At 47.6% G+C, this 20,917-nt stretch overlaps 1 protein-coding gene across 1 annotated transcript in view; it reads right to left on the bottom strand.

Annotated features, from left to right (window-relative positions):
* Positions 1–20,917, bottom strand: part of KIF14 (kinesin family member 14) — a 49,405-nt gene that overhangs the window by 16,513 nt on the left and 11,975 nt on the right. The window contains exons 4-18 of the mRNA XM_055583818.1: positions 20,509–20,596; positions 18,763–18,861; positions 14,639–14,691; positions 13,553–13,583; positions 13,022–13,129; positions 11,948–12,064; positions 10,983–11,098; positions 8,891–9,063; positions 8,016–8,163; positions 7,713–7,776; positions 6,206–6,390; positions 4,068–4,170; positions 2,344–2,504; positions 1,946–2,093; positions 1,160–1,312 (exon numbers count right to left, since the gene is read on the bottom strand). Of these exons, the coding sequence (XP_055439793.1) occupies positions 1,160–1,312; positions 1,946–2,093; positions 2,344–2,504; positions 4,068–4,170; positions 6,206–6,390; positions 7,713–7,776; positions 8,016–8,163; positions 8,891–9,063; positions 10,983–11,098; positions 11,948–12,064; positions 13,022–13,129; positions 13,553–13,583; positions 14,639–14,691; positions 18,763–18,861; positions 20,509–20,596 (1,747 nt within the window). The remainder of the gene's footprint in view (positions 1–1,159; positions 1,313–1,945; positions 2,094–2,343; positions 2,505–4,067; positions 4,171–6,205; positions 6,391–7,712; positions 7,777–8,015; positions 8,164–8,890; positions 9,064–10,982; positions 11,099–11,947; positions 12,065–13,021; positions 13,130–13,552; positions 13,584–14,638; positions 14,692–18,762; positions 18,862–20,508; positions 20,597–20,917) is intronic.

A 20,917-nucleotide genomic window follows, 5' to 3' on the forward strand; every position in this document is an offset into this window, starting at 1 on the left:
TAACCTTTTTCTTCCCATTGATAGGAGTATAAAAACCTTCAGGGAAAAAACTACTCAAAAAAGCCCACACTCAAGAACATCTGTTGACTAAATTAAACAGTTAAATGAAAACAACACCTAAAAACCTCGTTTGACACCAATAAGCTATCTAATAGTCTACTAGTAATTGTTTTCAAGATGTAAACTGTTCTTAAAACTCTCTGCGGTGGTTCACTGGCCACTCTGGTTCTAGATCTGCTAATACACACGTTCTCACCAAGCTCTGGTAGGGGTGTTTTTAGGTTACTGACGGTATCCCTCTCTACCCCCACTTCCACATAAACTCAGAAAGAAAACAAATAAAGCTGCTGCTTGAGAATCAAACTTGAAGGCACAAGAAGTCAAAGCGGGAGATGAGAGCAGGGGCTTTCCCTCCAGGATCAGCGGTGCCTGCTCCGGGGCTGCTCACGAGGGATTCAGGGCCCCCCTCGGAGCTCTGACCCCGCAGTGCTGGAGGCACTGGAATCTCACGTCCCCCAGTCGAGGCTGGGCCCCTGGTCCAGCACCTGGAGAGCACCGCCCGGAAGATGCCTCTGCCCTCAGAGAGACAAGGGACGCTGGTGCCCCAGGGCCTGCCTGCTGCTCCTCCCGTCCTGGTGCCGGGACGCAACCGGTACAGGAGTGAGCCGCGCCTTCTGCCCTGTGCCTTAGCGTCCCTCGGCATCCGTGTGATGGTGTGATGCTGGGGGAGGAGGGACACTTCGAGGGAGAGCCCGCTCACCCTCAGACCTGGAGCTGGCCATAGCCCTCAACAGAGCGTAAGTTCTTTAAAACAAAATCCAGGGACTTCCGTGGTGGTCCACGGGTTAGCAATCCGCCGGCCAGTGCAGGGGACACGGGTTCCATCCCTGGTCTGGGAAGACCCTACGTGCTGTGGGGCAGCTGGGCCCAACGCCACCACTACTGAGCCCGCGCTCCTAGAGCCCACACTCTGCAACGAGAAGCCCCTGCAACAAGGAGCCCCTGCAACGAGGAGCCCGCACTCTGCACCCAGAGATTAGCCCCTCTCGCTGCAGTGGAGATGCAGCACAGCCAAAAATAAACAAATGGATAAATAAATACTTTTTTAAAAATCCAGCTTTCCCTCCAGACAGTCACACTAGCTGCATGATGAAGTCACCTGCTTTGTCGCCAGGGCCTCCATTTCCAGCCGCTTTCTGTTGACATGAATTTCCTGCTCAAAGCGCTGCTTCACCTTTTCCAGTTCCTCAATTTTGTGATTTGCCTTTTGGTTATTTATTTCCTGGATCTTCTTCCTTTGAGATTCTTCTTTCTTTAAGCAACAATAGTAAAAAGCGAATAGGGCAAAAATACAGAGCAATTCTTCAAAAACAACATCAGTCAGTAAAGAGTCTGCCTGCAATGCAGGAGACCAGGGTTCAATCCCCAGGTCAGGAAGAGCCCCTGGAGAAGGAAATGGAAACCCACTCCAGTATTCTTGCCTGGAGAATTCCATGGACAGAGGAGCCTGGTGGACTAAAGTCCACGGGGTCGCAAAGAGTCGGACACAACTGAGCTACTAACACACAAATACGGCAAAAATGCAGAACAATTCTTGAAAAACAACATCAAAAAAGTACAAAAGTTCCATTTTTAAAATCAATGCACAAGAAATTGACTCAGGGATGGAAAAGGGGCCCTGGAGCGTCTCCACCTCGTCTAGGTTGACTGACCGACTGGAAAGAACCACACCACTCGCCCACCCTCCAGAGCGCTGGCCCATGGACGGTGCGGGGAAGCTGATGTCCAGCAGACAGGAGAGCCGAGGCCTGAGGAGGGGATGGAGCCCCTCGGTATCTCCCCTTCCCCGAAGGCCACGTTTCCCCCGGGACGCCCCGGGCCCACCTAGAATCCTAAGTTCACTGGGGACGCCCTGATGGGGAAGGAAGACAGCTCGGCCTCCTACCAGCTCCGCCTCCAGCACTTTGATCTTGCTCTCGTACGCAGCTTTTTGAGAGGAGAGCTCTTGCTGGGCCATCTCTTTCACGATCTGGATTCCTTGCATCATTTCTTCCTTGGCTCTCACCTGCGCCTCCTTTATTTCTGCCTCGAGCCTGCAAGGCAGCAAACAGTCACAGCGTGTGCCGTCAGCCTTCACACCAGAGGAGCTCTCAACTGATTAAGATGTTTTCAGTTAAACCAAAGTTCAAACCTCAGAACTTAAATTTCTGACTTTCTCTCAAAAGCGTTCTTAAATGTTTATTAGCTCGAGAACTGTTTACACAAAATATAAAAGAGAAAAGAGAAAAGGATGAAAATTCGCCTATTTCTAGGCCACTCCGCTCTACACACACGAGTACTCACTGTAACCTCTGGGCCGTCAGCAAGTCGTTCTTGGCCGACTCAAAGTCTTCTGGGCGCTTGCTCGCAGGATTCTCTCTGCTGGGTGGCTGCTCCCCTTTCTGGACTTCCATTGGGTGATTAAATCTAAAATAATGATCGCCACCAAGAATCACCCGATCACCCTAAGGCACACAAAAAATTGACCACTGGAGGTGAGTCCAAACCAAAAATCACCATGGGACAAATAGTCGTGCTCAACAATTCAATACAGTCTAGTATCACTAACGATAAACACAAGAATCACAGCAGCTAATGTTTATGAAATACCTGAGAGAGTCAATTCCTAGGCAGGCTGATAAGAAGTCCAGGGTCCCCGAGGAGGAGAAAGGGGTCTGGGGGTCTCGAAGAGGAAATAGGGGTCTGGAATTCTCAAGGAGGAGGAAAGGACAAACATCTTTTTTTCCTCTACATTCCTTACGCTTAGTCATATAAAATGTTTTTTCTTTAAGCCCAGAACTGGGCTTCCTAGGTGGCACTATTGGTAAAGAACCCATCTGCCAATGCAGGAGACACCAGAGAAGTGGGTTCAATCCCTGGGTTAGGAAGATCCCCTGGAGGAGGAAACAGCAACCCACTCCAGTGTTCTTGCCTGGAAAATCCTATGGACAGAGGCTACAGTCCAAGAGGCTACAAAGAGTCGGAGGAGACTGAACACACAGGATGATACAGAACTGATGATTACACAACAAACAACTCAGTTTAAACTCGGTCCTGAGGATTGTGTAACAACAATGCACCCTGCTGAGGACAGTTTCTCCTTCCCGAAAACCTTCTGGCTAATCCCGTTATCTTAAAATGTAAACTATGGGAGTGGGTCTAGTAAGATCTTTACAACCCTGAGACACTCTTTTGATTTACTGTAATAACCAGTTAAAAAAGCATATAACTCCCTTGCTAACACTAGCGAGGGGCGCTCTCCACCCCCCTTCTGAGTCTGTGTGAGAAGCTTCCTCTGTCCCTTTTTCACCTTAATAAAACTCTGCTTCACAAAAGCTCTTGAGTGATCAAGCCTGGTCCCTGGTCCTGAAGCTCAATCTTCTTCGGAGATCACGAATTCGACATCATTCACCGTAAGCTACCGCACCGTCCATAAGCCAAGAACTGGGGCAGACACGCTGCCTACGTGCCTATTATTAACCCGACTCTAGGACTGAGGACGCTAATAGAGCACAGGGGCCGACAGTCGCGGTGCTAAGCACCGGCTGAGCTCAGTCTGCAGACGCTGCCCTAAGAACCGGGCACAAGCCAATGCTTCCAGCAGCCCCGTCTCCACCCTCCCTGGGAGACAGACACACAGACACCACGTGGCCACAGGCCTCGCCTCGCCTGCAGCAGCGTTCGTGCCTGTTCCCCTAATGTCGTCGTTAAAGGCCTGGGGAGGGTAACACACAGTCACCTGGGCTGAATAACGTCTCAAAGGTCAAACAGCAGCTGGCAGGGCTGAGGCTTTGACCAAAGCCCAGCTCTGCCCCGGACATGTAAGGTGCTGCCGGGGCAGCTCCTGGGGGCTGGTCTCTGCACAAAGGCAGGCGATTTGTGAAACGCCAGGAGAGAGAGTGTGAGAGCCAGAGAGTCCTCCCCCTTGCTCTCTGCTGATCTCACAGACGAGAGAACCAGGCTCAGCAAAACTGAATCCCGTGCTCAAAGCGGAACAGCGTCTCGCGTTTCAGCAGCGGCCAACTTACGTGGTGCAACACTGTCGGGTCCGAAATCAGCTTTCCGTTTACGTATGTCTTTGCTTCCCCAGCCGGGACGATGCTCACTGTCCCACTGGAATTGGTGATGGTGCTGTGAAGACAGGGAGCCCGTGGTTACGGTGATGGACAGACTGACGAGGAAGGAAAAGCAGGACACGTAAGGCTCCCTGGGGTGCTCCTTCGGTGAGAAGGTTCCTGTCAATTTATGACAATAGTAACGTAGAAGAATCCCCTTATTTTCCTTCCATTAGATTTTGAACCTTTGCTGAAAAAAGCCTGGCTTCTCTAACAATTCTATCCAGCGGTGGTGGGAAAATTTTTCATTGTATGTATTATGATTAAAACTACTTAAAAAAACACTAACTCCTCTCCTCCCAAAATGAAAAAAGAATACACAAACATTAAGGGAAAATACATTAAAATACTTACAAGTACTGACCCATGTACTCTAACCAAGGGCCAGGCGAGTCGGGGACTTCCTGGCCCCCTTCTGGACTCTTCACTCTTTGGGGGCATGTTCTGTATCTTTGCCACAAGGGTAAATAATACTGGACTTATCTGGTACAGAAAACAGTTAAGAGAAGACCAAGAGGAACTGAAGATCAAGGAGCTGAACCACACCAGGTACAAAGACATTGTGGAGCTCAGATGACTAAGACCATGCGATATTAGTGAGAACACTCACTCTGTATCTTTAGAAACTTTTTGTGTGAACACCACATTAAAAAAAAAAAAAAAGTCACATCTTATTTAAGATATGGTACTGGTAGAATTGGTTATTCACAAGGAAAATAAATGAATTTAGATCCGTACTTCACACCAAACAAAAAATTCCAGACTACTTAAGGACTTAAATGTGAAAGCAAAATTTCAAAACATTTAAAAGAAAATTTGGGAGACTGTCTCTATAACCTCAATACAGAAAGGGTTTTTTTTAACAAGACACAGAAACTGACAACCATAAAGGAAAAGATTCACTTGTGTGATATACTAGGAACTTTGATCCATTGAAAGGTACCATAAGAGAGAGAGATGAGCCACACGCTGGAAAAGCTATTTACAACGCATGAAACTCACAAAAACCTGCCAACCAAGACATAGAAAGGTCTGCTACAAATTATGAAGGAAAAAAAACACAGTACAATTGAAAAATGGACAAAAGACATGACCAAGTTACAAAAGAGCAAGCAAAAATGGCCAAAATATGTGAGGATTACTAGTCAAGGAAATGCAAACAAATGCCCACCAAGCCGCCAGTCTGCACCCACCCAGTAGTGCTAAGTGTCGGCAAGGATCTGAGGGTAACAGGAACTCGGAGCGCCAACTGTGCCAGAACTGACGGTCATTCTGGAGAGCAATCCGAAATCACCTCATAAAGCTGAGGCGCACACATCCTAAAGGCTGCTCGCTCCCCTCCTGGACACACGCTTAGGGCTGCTTCCCAAACTTGGGCATCATCGTGACACGGTAACTGCAAAGTCGCCAGGCCCACACGGCACGCGGGGCGAGCAGAAGGGCCCAGGCGCCAGGCTGCCCCGAGGGCCCTGTCTCGCGTGTTGACACTTACTCCAGGGACACGCTACCTGTTTGTACCAGGAGACATGTCACACGCACTCACAGCCGCGCTGTGGGAGTGGAATGTGAGAAACCACCGAACGTCTACCGACAAAATAGACCAGTAACTGCACACCACATGACACTCTGCAGCCAGGAAAACGCAAGTGTGTCGACAGAGACGAATCATGAAAACACACTATGGAGCTAACACAGTTCACACGAACCATCACCCCAGCAACACACGCAGCATCGCTCCACTCACAGGAGCAGAAGTTTAAATTCATCATCCAACCAAAACTCCGGCCTTAATGATGGACAGAAGTGTCAGGCCTGAGACTGTAACTCCAGGAAATGGCCCCGTGGCCACATCACATGCACAAAACAGAAACGCAGCAACACCACCCCCAGGTCACTCCTCATAGGAGAGCAGCGGACCTGCCGTCCTCATGGAACGCCCCCATCGTCAGCTTTCCTGGCCAGCAGAGGCCCTCTCAGAGTTACACCAGCGCCTCAGCGTGAATGGAGACGTGTGGGAAGGGAGCTGCAGGGGGCAGATCTAAGGGACGCACCAGTGGTCGTCGGCGATCAGCACGCCCGACAACTGAATGTCGTGGCTGGAGCTTGGTCTGTACTTTCCGACTGTGGTTGTCCCCTCTTTTATCATGTATAACAGGATCTCCGACAGCTGAGGGTCTTCGTTGAGATTGACCAGGTTTGGCAAATGGTTGTCCATTTGAAAGGTAATTCCTGCTTTCTAGTAGAAGTCAGAAAAATAGTTAACCTTGATCAGGAGCATGAAACTGTTAAACCCACCTAAAATGAAAGGTCTGTGTTAAACGTGAAAAGTCACAGGATGTGTGACTTGGTAATTGACAGTCTCTTAGACCCTCTCCTCCTGACTGCCCCTTAAATGTGGCCGGCATACTTCTTAGAAGCCTCGCAGGGTGACGCTGACCCTGTGTCCCTCACCACCCTCGGCCCGCTCAGGGCTCAGCCTGGTGTCTCCATGCACCTGTCCTCACCCGCAACCGTCCACAGCGGGTTGGGTCCTGCGACCACGTCTCTGCAGCCACCACCAGGTCCCCACACCGTGACAATAACCTCCTGATCGCACGATGCAGGACGCACCTTTCAGGCACCATTCCCCACTTCCCTGTCTACACACACCTCAGGAAAACCCTCTTGAGCCTGTCAGCTTCCCTCCTTTCTGGCCCCTGCACCCAGCACCCCCACCAGCCAGCCCACCCACTGCCTGCCCTGAGCTCTCGTCACCTCCTGCCGTAACCCCAGCCATAGCTCCGAGATGGCTCCCTTTCCCGGCCTCCCTCTTCCCTCCCTTGAACCCTCTCTCACACCCTCACCAGGAGAACCTGTCCAGACCCAGGCGGATGGTCCCTCTCCTTCCACCTAAAACCCGCCGTGGCCCGCCCACCGGTCCTTACTGCATCATGGCCCAGCTGTGCCCTCCTCTCCAGTCTGACCCATCCCAGCAGCCACGCATCTGTTCCTAAGTCTCAGGGCATCAGGCTGCATCTTTGCTTAGACATTTAGACTTTGGAAACCAACAAGCTCCTGCTCATTGTACAAGATTTTGCTTAGTTGTCCCTTCTCTTTGAAGTCCTCCCAGTGACCGCCCTCATCACGGAGAATTACTGCCGCTCCTCTGCCACTGTATTAGGGTGACTCACAGCCAGTGCCCACCACTGTGTACCTAATAGATGGCACGTGCGTGGTTTCACCCTCCAATCACACGACACTTCAGTAAACCTCCCTCTGGGTCACACGTTCTCTGGATTCACCTCGGCCTCCCCAGGCCTGGCACAGCAGCAACATGTGACATCTGTTAAACCGACTGAACCGACGTGAAGAGAACTAGATTGTTTGTATTTTAACTTTCCAACCAGCTCACAGGCTCTAAGCCATCACAATCCTGATCTTAAAGCTCCTCACAAGATTCCCTCTAAGATTTTGCTCTGTACAGTCGGTATACAATGAGCATTTGAGAAATTACATCTGCATATTTACTGGCATATCTCTTTGCAAATTTTCAATCAGTTTAGAGAGCTGAAATGATACCTGTAACTCCTTTGTTACTTGAAGTTTTCTTTTTTCAGCTTGTTCAAGTTTTTCTTTCCACATTCTTTTCAAAGAAAAACAAAAGAGTTTAAAAATATCTAGATATATAAATGATTAAGAATCAAGAGATAATCAACAAAACTTAGAAAACCACTCAGGAGTATTCAAACATCATGGTGTGGGGATGAGCTGCTCCACTCATATGGGAGGGAGGGGTGCCTCCCCGCCGGCCCCCCGCCCACCCCCACCAGCCCAGGGAGTCGGGCAGCACAGGGTCTGACTGCCTGGAGCCCAGAGCCCCACCTCTGCATGTTTGCCATGTCTCTCTCCTGCTGATGCAGCTTCATTCTCAAGGCTGCTATTTCTTGCCGGCAGAGCCTGTACCGTTCAGGGTCAATGTTCTGACTGCTTCTTTGGGCAGCTTTTAACTTTTCAATTTCTGCTTTCAATTCTAAACATTTGTAAAAAAAAAAAAAAAAAAAAGGGCCTGATTAATAACATTTGATATACAGTCCACTAGACATGAACATCTGCTCTTCTATTTGAAATCTTAAGAACTACTAAGTGAAATTTTACTTTAATTACTTACAAATCCCTACCTAGCCTTAACCTGAAAAACCGCTCCCCTGTTAATGAATCCCTCCCTCTTAGCAGGACGGCCACGAAATGTATTCTCCAACACAGGGCACCTGAGGGGACCGGGCACCCATCTGGGACGACAGGTGCGAACCAGCCCTGCCCCGGCACACCGTACCCGACAGAGATCAAAGGTTTTTCAAGCTGGAATTCAGAAGACCTATGTTTAATGGAAATGGCCCCACTGGTAGAAGAGAGCAGATGCAAAGGGGGAAAGACTGAGCGGGAGCCAGCCCGCATCCGAGGGCGCCGTGCACCATCGAGTCGCGGTGGGAGGGACGCAGGGCCGGGGAAGCGCGGCGCTGAGCGGCGCTGAGCGGTGGGGCGGCCACGGCTCCCAGAGGCCCCGCCGGCCCCGCCCCATCCCCGGCTCCTCCTGCCCGCTCCCTGCGGCCTTCCCGTCAGCGCGGGAAGGCGACGAGGCGCTGCTGCAGCCAGCGTGAGAGCAAAACCCTCGACTCTAAAACCGCTTATGTTCACGACTGGAGTGAGTGAGTGAGACGAAACTCCCGCCCAGCGCCCTTCACGTCTGAGCCGCTCACCGCGGATGAGCCCGGCGCTCAGGTCCTCGTTGACCCTGGCGGCGGTGACGATGCTGCGGGCCTGCGCCGCGTACCTCAGCGTGCTCAGCGTCTCCTCCACGCTGCTGCCCGCCGGGCTGACCGTGGCGACCATGGCGGTTTTCGAGTTTCCGCTCAGACTCTCCTTCAGCAGCCTGCGCGGAGAACAGCCCCCGTCAGACTTCGCGTCCGCCGCGACCTAACAACACCGGGTGCCGGAGGCGCAGCGCCCACTGCGGGACAGCGGGGCACGGCGTCCCCCCACTCAAGGGCCGCGGGGAAGGCTTCTGGACTTGCAGCTCTGCTTGGGTCTCCGAGCACTTTATTTCCTCCCACGCTTTCTATATTGTTTTGTGAAACAAGAGTCTGTGCAGAGATTTTAAAATGTGGGTAACTATCCTATCCTTAGTGAAATTCCTCTCCCCGCACTAGACTGGCAACTGCTTCAGGGAGGGACCGTGCTGGCCGTCTTTGGGTTTCTGGAGCCACCATGATGGTTCAAAGCACCTGCTTGGAAGTGCAGAAAATGATGGATGAACATTATAAACACAAATTTTGTTCTCTGTTACTAACATATGCAAAACCCTTATTTGAGAGGGGAAAAACAAGCATGAGACCATAAAGCCTGTCTTTACGAATACAGAATGAATCAGTCTCAACTTTCAAAAGTTATTCTTAATTTTCAAGAGGCATTAAAGAAAATCAGACTGTTCTCTGACAGGTTTTGAGGTGGCGATTACAACATAATAAAGTATATAAAGATACGCTGCTGTCAAGGAGAGAGACATCCTTCTCAGCACTGAATATTAAATCTACACAGATGTAATCTGCACGTAACATATCTGAAGTTACACATGCACTCATTCATGAATACTTTCTGAACCAGCCAGTGTGTGCTGAGCTTCACTTTACACACACAGTCGTGTGTCTGGTGACACCATGCGTGCTCAAACATCAGGCACGAATAACAGCAAACACAGAACAGAGGCTGACATGACGCAGCACACACCGTGCATCAAGAGCTTCTGTGTGTGCGTGCTTAGTTACTCAGCTATGCCTGACTCTCTGCAACCCCACGAAGGGACTGCAGCCCAGGTTCCTCAGTCCATGGGATTTTCCGGCAAGAATACTGGAATGGGGAGAAGGAAATGGCAACCCACTCCAGTGTTCTTGCCTGGAGAATCCCAGGGACGGGGGAGCCTGGTGGGCTGCCGTCTATGGTGTCGCACAGAGTCGGACACGACTGAAGCAACTTAGCAGCAGTAGCAGCAGTTATTGATTATAATGCTCATTGGTCCACAAGTGACATTCTGTGTAAATAGCATTGTGCTAGAGATTGCAATTTGGGGAAGTCATGTGATAGCACAATAAACAAGGGGAAGACACCAAAAGGCCCAGAAGCAAGTGTATATCGTTCCCTTTCACTACTGCATCCAAATTGTCTTGAATCGTAAGAGGTGCTCTCTAAATATTTTTGTAAAATTAAATGATGAATGAACAAGTGAAAAAAAAAAGAATACTGGAATGGGTTGCCATTTCCTTATCTAGGGGATCTTCTCAATCCAGGGATGGAACCTGTGTGTCTCCTGTCTCCTGACGGGCAGGTGGGCTCTTTACCACTGCACTACCTGGGAAGTCTCCACGAGTTTTTACATCCATCATTCACCCTCACTATCCCAGGTGACTCAGTGGTAAAGAATCTGCTGGCCAACGCAGGAGACTTGGGTTCAGTCCCCGGGTCAGGAGGATACCCTGGAGGAGGAAATGGCAACCCGCTCCAGTATTCTTGCCTGAGAATCCCATGGACAGAGGAGCCTGGTGGGCTACAGTCCACCAGCAGACTGCAGAGTCAGATATGACTGAGCGACTGAGCACACACACACACACAACCCTAGAAGACAGGTCTGGATATCCCGTTATTATAGGCGAGGAGACAGGCAGGGGGACTAGCAAGGTCAAGTCCAGGTAGCCTGGCTCTTGAATCCATATGAGAGTTACATGACTCGGTCTATGCCCCTTTCCCACACTACTCTCTGTATCTTGTACAGTTCTTTACTCTTCAAGAGCTACTTGCCATGTGAGGACAGACTCGCGGTAAGGAATGAACACGCTCCGCCCGCCAGCCTGCTCGGACAGTGCAGAGATGACCTTGCCCAGGGTCAGCAGCGACTTGTTAATGCTCACGCCTTCCTGGGGACAAGATCAAACATTTTAATCAAACATAACTGCTCCAGAATAAATTTGTTTCACAAAATATATTTCTTCCCTAATTGCTCCTTGGAAGAAAAGCTATGACCAACCTAGACATCATATTAAAAAGCAGAGACATTACTTTGCCGACAAAGGTCCATCTAGTCAAAGCTGTGGTTTTTCCAGTAGTCATGTATGCATGTGAGAGAAGGACTATAAAGAAAGCTGAGCGCAGAAGAATTGATGCTTTTGAACTGTGGTGTTGGAGAAGACTCTTGAGAGTCTTCTTGGACTGCAAGGAGATCCAACCAGTCCATCCTAAAGGAAATCAATCCTGAATATTCATTGGAAAGACTGATGCTGAAACTGAAGCTCCAATACTTTGGCCACCTGATGTGAAGAGCTGACTAATTGGAAAAGACCCTGATGCTGGGAAGGACTGATGGCAGGAGGAGAAGGGGAGGACAGAGGATGAGATGGTTGGATGGCACCACCAACTTGATGGACATGAGTTTCAGTAAGCTCTGGGAGTTGGTGAAAGACAGGGAAGCCTGGAATGCTGCAGTCCATAGGGTCACAAAGAGTCGGACCTGACTGAGTTACTGAACTGAACTGATAATCACTGAGTAAATACTTTCTTTCAGAATCTACCAACTTCCTTTGGATTCAAAGTCTACTGTTTCTGAAAGCAATCATAACCAAGAACTATGGGTTCCTTTTTGAGCCTCAGACCACAGTCTATTAAGTGCAGGTTCAGAGAGGGGTTTTTTTTGGTTAAGTATGCTGAGCTTGTAATCTCCTAAAAACAAGGCACAGGACTGAGCTTCCCAACACGAGGCGACACTTTACCTTCAGCCGCTCCCCGCTGGTCCCGGTCGCTGAGCACCGCTCACTGCCAGCCAGGTCCACGAGGTTTATGCGGCTCCGAATTCTGTGGTCCAGCTCCTCCCCCTCCACAAATTCTTTCTGGAGCAAGAGGGCATTAAAATAATACATCATAAGTTCTATCATGACTTGCCATCACCATAAGTCTGCAAAACAGAAAGTTACGCAAGATTGCAAACACAAGGGATAAAGACCCTGTGTTTCCTTGACTCCATGACAGTTTATCAGAACACACCGAGCAGTGCTTAGACTATGCCAGAATAGAAGAGATGACTTTAAAGGGCTAAAAACCTGTAACTACTCAATTACATGAAGGAAACAACAATAAATAGAGTAAAAGTTTAATTTATAAAAGTGTTGTTTATCCCAGCACTGAAGTAGCAAAATGTTTAAAAGCAACATAAATGTCCAACATCAGAGAAAAACCTGAGGACTTTTGATAGTCAAAGGAATACTATGTAGCTATGAAAAACAATATTTTGCAAATAATTTTAAAGGCATGAAATTGTTACAGATTTTGTAAATTTGTGATGTGTAACTGTAAAACAATGGAAAGATTATATACCAAACTGTTGAGGGGGTTTATCTGAGCAGTGGAACCTATGGCTAAATTTATTTTGGCTGTGCTGGGTCTTCACCGTGACTCATGGGCTTCTCAAGTTGCAGCATGCAGGCTCTAGAGTGAGACAGCTCAGTAGTTTTGGTGTGCTGGGTCTTAGCTGCAATATATGGAATCAAACCCAGTCCCCTGCATTGGGAACACAGTCTTATCTATTGGAACACCAAGGGAGTCCCTACATGATTTAAAATCCTTTACTTTCTGAGATGTCTTTTCAAATACAAGTATTATGTACTATTGATAATATATTACCATATACTGATATGACGGGAGTCATTGTGTGTATGTGCTAAAACCCAATTATGTTACATACTTATGTGACTATGCTTTTACCTTTAATTTAAAGGAGGAAATAAGAACAACATACAACTTAAATACAGCAAGCATCTTTCCTAAGAAAGCCCTCAGCGACATGGTACCTTGGCCTGGGTCATCACCAGCGTAAGCACGGAGTGAGAGCGCGAGCTCTTGTCGTTCATGCCGGTGGCAGCCGTGGCCTTCTGCTTGTTCCCCAGCTGCAGCCAGACCTGGCGAGGAAGGCGGGCCAGAGCTCAGACGGTGCCAACCAGGGCCAAGTGTGAAGCAAGCACATATACACACACCAATAATCACTTTGCAAAATAAAAGTATCAATACATATTTATTTACTCATTTGTATTACCATTTTCTAGCTGTTCATTTTCTCTGTCTCAGAAACCTGAATCAGAAGATGATACCTTGAAAAGGTTATTTCTACAACTCTAAACTGACATGATTATCAATTTAAGATTTTAGTTTAGAAAAGTAATTCTTTTTATTAAAGTTTACACAAACAAAATCAATTGATTAGAAATTAACAAGATTAACCTTTTATTTATGAGAACAGCAAGTAAGATGAAATATTCTCATAAGTATTTATGACTCTGATCTTTCTATCTAGTGGAGAGAAGACAAAATACAATCAACCTTACCTGGATATCAGAATAAGAACTGACAACATTCCTATTTTAAAAAAGCAAAAAGACGAAATCCATTTTACTGATGATCAATCACACCCCTGCTCTTATAAAACAACCACCTTTCAATTACATAATTACTCCATGGCTATCACAATGGAATAGATATTATTATATTGATTGTGACAGTCATTTTCCCCATTCTAAAAGGTAGGAAATAAAATATAATGCTTTAATTTTATCAAATTTTTAAAAATATGATTTTTCTTCATATAATAAAGAACCTTAGCATTTGAACATTGGAATATCCACGTCATGAGACCAAAAGATAAACTTTAACCCCCATGTTGGCATAGGTACCCGTATACACACAAAGGGTGTGGTTGGGCAAAGGTGTATGTACAAGTTCAGGCACGCATGGGTGTGGGTTTGCGGGTGTCGTGGGTCTCAGCACAATTCCAGATTTACTAAATGGAGTTAAATCTTCTCTCACCACTTTTCTGTTCCCTTAAAAAAGCATTTGGAGTTGAAAGCCAAACACATGACTGTCAGCATAGTTCCAACTCTAAGCACTGAACTCGGCACCTTCTCCCCTCCGCGGCTTACAGGGACACATAAAACAAGCGGCTTGAGAGGCAGGCTGAACTCAGTGGGTAAGCGGGGGAAAGAGAGAGAAGTTAAAAAAGGTAACTTCCACTCGGTGTGATCAGTCCTCTATGAGAGCGCTTGACAGGCGCCCAGAGAGAGAAACACGAGAAGCAGCTAACTCTCCCCTTAGAAAGAGGAAGAATGTCTAACTGGAGAGCATTGAGGCCACAAGACAACGGTGAGGCAGCGCCTCCCGGCTTGGAGGGGGACGCTCAGGAATACAACAGGCCGTGCCCACCAGCCGCACTCACGTGGACAGGCCCCGCCCACCGCCCGCGCTCACATGGACAGGCCCCGCCCACCCGCCGCCCGTGCTCACGAGGACAGGCCCCGCCCACCCGCCGCCCGTGCTCACGAGGACAGGCCCCGCCCACCCACCACCCAGGTTCACGAGGACAGGCCCCGCCCACCCACCACACCCGCCCACCACACCCGCCCACATGCCGCACTCACGTGGACAGGCCCTCGACGTACGGGCCCGAGGCCGGGTGCTCCCGCACTCGCAGCTGTCGGCAAACACAAGCCGGTTAGCACAACACAAATATTCTATATAAAATGGACTTCCAATCATCTTCTTTTCTATATTTTGAGTCTACAGTAAAAAGACTTGTCTCCACTTTGCCCAGAAATAAACATAAGGTTCTCACAGAAACACAGCTAAGCTGCAAGGCACCAGGAAACTGCCTCAGGATTACAAACCAGTCGCATTCGCCACATCTGACAGTAGATTTACTATGCCACCAAATACCTTACAGGTTTGTTTCTCTCAAGTCCTGCCACGGCTGCTGCTCATGTGCTTGTAAATCGCTTTCCACAAAACAATTTCAGTTAACATCTTTTTCAGTTTTACATTATACATTTTACACTTTATGAGCAGAAATTTTAAAACACATAGAAGTCTTAGAAGGAAATGCCAAATTTTGCTTAAGTCTCTCCTGCTGCTGCTAAGTCTCTTCAGTCGTGTCCGACGCTGTGCAACCACATGAACTGCAGCCTACCAGGCTCCTCCATCCATGGGATTTTCTGGGCAACAGTACTGGAGTGGGGTTGCCTTCTCCCACTTAAGTCTCTAGATGCTGCCAAAGGCAGACTGAGTGACTTAGAGCAATCGACCTCTTCAGATTATAGCTTCTCAATCTTCAGAGTCCTTTTCACAACTAAAAATTTTTTCATTATAATAACAGGTTTTTAAAAAGTTTATGCCTTGTGAAACTTTCTATTGCATAGAAAATATTATCTATAAGACATCAGCTTGCTAAATAATCCAGTGAAATACATATTCTTCAAACAAAAACAGTTTTTTTAAACTACTTTATTGGCTTCACAGACTTTTAGGCATTTGATATTTGACATGTGTGATCCAACTAAATCTTGGAATATATGATCTTTAATATTGACACAATACTTAAGTGAAATGAGGTTACAGTTAATAACTCATTTACTGTCCACTAACAATAAGGTTCATCAGATGATCACGATGGTGTGATCACTGACCTAGAGCCAGACATCCTAGAATGTGAAGTCAAGTGGGCCTTAGAAAGCATTACTACAAATAAAGCTAGTGGAGGTGATGGAATTCCAGTTGAGCTATTCCAAATCCTGAAAGATGATGCTGTGAAAGTGCTGCACTCAATATGCCAGCAAATTTGGAAAACTCAGCAGTGGCCACAGGACTGGAAAAGGTCAGTTTTCATTCCAATCCCAAAGAAAGGCAATGCCAAAGAATGCTCAAACTACCACACAATTGCACTCATCTCACACGCTAGTAAGATCAGATCAGATCAGTCGCTCAGTCATGTCCGACTCTTTGTGACCCCATGAATCACAGCATGCCAGGCCTCCCTGTCCATCACCAACTCCTGGAGTTCACTCAGACTCACGCCCATCGAGTCAGTGATGCCATCCCTCCATCTCATCCTCTGTTGTCCCCTTCTCCTCCTGACCCCCATCCCTCCCAGCATCAGAGTCTTTTCCAATGAGTCAACTCTTCGCATGAGGTGGCCAAAGTACTGGAGTTTCAGCTTTAGCATCAGTCCTTCCAAAGAAATCCCAGGGCTGATCTCCTTCGGAATGGACTGATTGGATCTCCTTGCAGTCCAAGGGACTCTCAAGAGTCTTCTCCAACACCACAGTTCAAAAGCATCAATTCTTCGGCACTCAGCCTTCTTCACAGTCCAACTCTCACATCCATACATGACCACAGGAAAAACCATAGCCTTGACTAGACGGACCTTTGTTGGCAAAGTGATGTCTCTGCTTTTGAATATGCTATCTAGGTTGGTCATAACTTTCCTTCCAAGGAGTAAGCGTCTTTTAATTTCATGGCTGCAGTCACCATCTGTAGTGATTTTGGAGCCCAGGAAAATAAAGTCTGACACTTTTTCCACTGTTTCCCCATCTATTTCCCATGAAGTGATGGGACCGGATGCCATGATCTTCGTTTTCTGAATGTTGAGCTTTAAGCCAACTTTTTCCCTCTCCACTTTCACTTTCATCAAGAGGCTTTTTAGTTCCTCTTCACTTTCTGCCATAAGGGTGGTATCATCTGCATATCTGAGGTTATTGATATTTCTCCCGGCAATCTTGATTCCAGCTTGTGTTTCTTCCAGTCCAGCGTTTCTCATGATGTACTCTGCATATAAGTTAAATAAGCAGGGTGACAATATACAGCCTTGACGTACTCCTTTTCCTATTTGGAACCAGTCTGTTGTTCCATGTCCAGTTCTAACTGTTGCTTCCTGACCTGCATACAGATTTCTCAAGAGGCAGATCAGGTGGTCTGGTATTCCCATCTCTTTCAGGTTTTCCACAGTTTATTGTGATCCACACAGTCAAAGGCTTGGGCATAGTCAGTAAAGCAGAAATAGATGTTTTTCTGGAACTCTCCTGCTTTTTCCATGATCCAGAGGATGTTGGCAATTTGGTCTCTGGTTCCTCTGCCTTTTCTAAAACTAGCTTGAACATCTGGAAGTTCACGGTTCAAGTACTGCTGAAGCCTGGCTTGGAGAATTTTGAGCATTACTTTACTAGCATGTGAGATGAGTGCAATTGTGTGGTAGTTTCAGCATTCTTTGGCATTGCCTTTCTTTGGGATTGGAATGAAAACTGACCTTTTCCAGTAAAGTAAAGTAGTAAAGTATTTACACACTTACACACTAGTAAAGTAATGCTCAAAATGCTCCAAGCCAGGCTTCAGCAATACGTGAACCGTGAACTTCCTGATGTTCAAGCTGGTTTTAGAAAAGGCAGAGGAACCAGAGACCAAATTGCCAACATCCGCTGGATCATCAAAAAAGCAAGAGAGTTCCAGAAAAACATCTATTTCTGCTTTATTGACTATGCCAAAGCCTTTGACTGTGTGGATCACAATAAACTGTGGAAAATCCTGAAAGAGATGGGAATACCGGACCACCTGACCTGCCTCTTGAGAAATCTGTATGCAGGTCAGGAAGCAACAGTTAGAACTGGACATGGAACAACAGACTGGTTCCAAATAGGAAAAGGAGTACATCAAGGCTGTATATTGTCACCCTGCTTATTTAACTTATATGCAGAGTACATCATGAGAAACGCTGGACTGGAAGAAACACAAGCTGGAATCAAGATTGCCGGGAGAAATATCAATAACCTCAGATATGCAGATGACACCACCCTTATGGCAGAAAGTGAAGAGGAACTCAAGAGCCTCTTGATGAAAGTGAAAGTGGAGAGGGAAAAAGTTGGCTTAAAGCTCAGCATTCAGAAAATGAAGATCATGGCATCCGGTCCCACCACTTCATGGGAAATAGATGTGGAAACAGTGTCAGACTTTATTTTCCTGGGCTCCAAAATCACTACAGATGGTGACTGCAGCCATGAAATTAAAAGACGCTTACTCCTTGGAAGGAAAGTTATGACCAACCTAGATGGCATATTCAAAAGCAGAGACATCACTTTGCCAACAAAGGTCCGTCTAGTCAAGGCTATGGTTTTTCCTGTGGTCATGTATGGATGTGAGAGTTGGACTGTGAAGAAGGCTGAGTGCCGAAGAATTGATGCTTTTGAACTGTGGTGTTGGAGAAGACTCTTGAGAGTCCCTTGGACTGCAAGGAGATCCAGTCAGTCCATTCTGAAGGAGATCAGCCCTGGGATTTCTTTGGAAGGACTGATGCTAAAGCTGAAACTCCAGTACTTTGGCCACCTCATGCGAAGAGTTGACTCACTGGAAAAGACTCTGATGCTGGGAGGGATGGGGGTCAGGAGGAGAAGGGGACGACAGAGGATGAGATGGAGGGATGGCATCACTGACTCGATGGGCGTGAGTCTGAGTGAACTCCAGGAGTTGGTGTTGGACAGGGAGGCCTTGCGTGCTGCTATTCATGGGGTTGCAAAGAGACGGACACGACTCAGCGACTGATCTGATCTGAACAATAATGTTCGGCTTATTCAGTAAGTGGCAACGCAGTTAGACTGCACATGGAAGCATTTGCTATCATGTAAAAGCACTGCAGTAATTAAGCCATGTATCATCTTGAGAACTAATATCATTCTATACATCAATAAAAACAAATTAAAAACACTAAGTTTTTAAATCTTACCGTTTGCTTTCTCTGCCAATTTTCACCTTTACAAACAAGAAGGTCATGAATCCTCTCATTGTAGACTTCAAAGAAGCTCATCTCAAGGTGGTAGCTGACCTAGCAGAGACAGAAACAAAGCAAGCAATTTACCTGAAAGTCCTTGCGCTTCTTACACCTCAGATCTCTTAAGGCTGTAGGATCCCCATACAAGGCCTTCCCAGGTGGCTCAGGGTAAAGAACCCGCCTGCCCAAGCAGGAGACAAGAGACCCGGGTTTGATCCCTGGGTGGGGAAGATCCCCTGGAGGAGGAAACGGCAACTCCACTCCAGTACTCTTGCCTGGAGAACCCCACGGACAGAGGAGCCTGGTGGGCTACAGTCCGTGGGGTCGCAAAGAGTCGGACACGACTGAGCAACTTAGCAGGCAGCACACACGCACACCTCTCCATATAAAGAACTCTTACAATTCAAAAACAGAAAGACAAACAATCAATTAAAAAACAGGCATGTCTCCAAAGCAGATGCAGAGTCAACAGGCACAAGAAAAGGTGCCCAACACTGCAGGTCAGCAGGGAAAGCAGGTCAGAGCCACGGCGAGAAACCACTCACGCCCACGAGGACGGCTGCAATCAAGGAAACGGAAAACAGCGAAGCTGCTCAGAGTTGGAATCGGAACCTCCGGGGCTGCGGGTGGGAATGTAAAATGGTCCAGGTGTCGCAGAAAACAGCTGGCAGTTCGTCAAAAGGTTCAGCATAGACTTGCTATATAACCCAGCAATTTCATATCTACCCAAAATAATTACAAATAAATTCAAATAAAAATTGTTCACCAATATTCATAGCAGCACTAGATAGTGGGTTGGCCAAAAAGTTCCTTTGGGTTTTCCATCAGATGGTATAAATGAACTTTTTGGCCAACCCAATAACCAAAAGATAAAGACAGCTAAGTGTCCATCAGTAAGTGTCCAACAGCTAAGTGTCCAACAGATGAAGTGCCATCAACAGATGAATGGATAAAGAACACGCAGTGCATACATACAATGGAATACTACTGAGCCACAAGGAGGAACAAAGAGTCAGTACCTGCTGTACCCTCATGAAACTCAGGCTGCAGATACTCCATTTACAGGAAATGTCCAGAACTGTAGGAAAATTACAAACTCCCAGACTACCCTCCCAACCAACCGAATCAGGATCTCCAGCAGCTTTTCAGCAAGTAAACACACACACACGTGCTCACATGCACACGACCACCTCCTAACACATTCCAGGGGGCTCTTATCATCAAGCAAACGTGGGAAAGACTGGTCTTGCAGGCTGCCTGCAGACAGCTGACTGCAGGCGGGACTGGGTGAGGGCGTGGGTCCCCGGTGCCTGGACAGGGCGGGCGCAAGCAGCTGGGGCCGCAACCCTGGGCTGAGTGTGCAGGCCGCTCCCCAGCCTCCTGCTGCTGCTGGCCTAACACTGACCCTGCTGTCCTCAGGGAGGGCCGTGGCCCCCGACTGCAGACACGCACGACCGGGCGGGGCCACCCGCACAGGTGGTAGAGCCGAGGAAGCAGAGAAGCCCGAGGGGCCCCTCCGTCTCTGCCCACCGGGAGGAACCGCCCCGCGTCTGAACCCACTCCCCATCCCCGTCCCAGGGCCCAGGGGCCAGAGCGCGCACCGTCTGCAGAGTTGGCCTCAGTGGCCACGGCTCTGACTTTAACTCGGTCCTCCTGTTCTCTACTCAGATACAAAGGCTTACAGAGACCATCAGAACATACCTCTTGGGTTTGTTTTCTGGCTATTTCAGCAAAAAGATCTTCACAAAATCTTGGAATTATTCCTGGTTCTTCACTAAAGCCCATCATCCTAGAAAATACATTTATGAGTTGGGGGGAGTAAAACTAATTAGGTTTTAAAATTCTTTGAGGGGAAAGTAAACCTAAATTTCCTCTTCTATAAAGTGGGGAAAGTAAGAACTATCTAATTCAGAGCCTTCTAGCACAGGGCCTGGAATAGAGTAAGAACTTGATAAATGTTAGCTACTATTAAAACTCAAGTATTTCCTCCCAGGATGGGTAGTAGAGCCAGACCACTGATGAGATGACTTGCTTGTGATTCTCACAACACGGCTTCCAAAATAACCTCTCTGAGCTTCAGTTTACACAAAAGAGAATTTACAGTAAAACG

Source organism: Bubalus kerabau, chromosome 5 (genome assembly GCF_029407905.1).
Source record: "Bubalus kerabau isolate K-KA32 ecotype Philippines breed swamp buffalo chromosome 5, PCC_UOA_SB_1v2, whole genome shotgun sequence".
In the NCBI taxonomy this organism is placed as follows: Eukaryota; Metazoa; Chordata; class Mammalia; order Artiodactyla; family Bovidae; genus Bubalus; species Bubalus kerabau.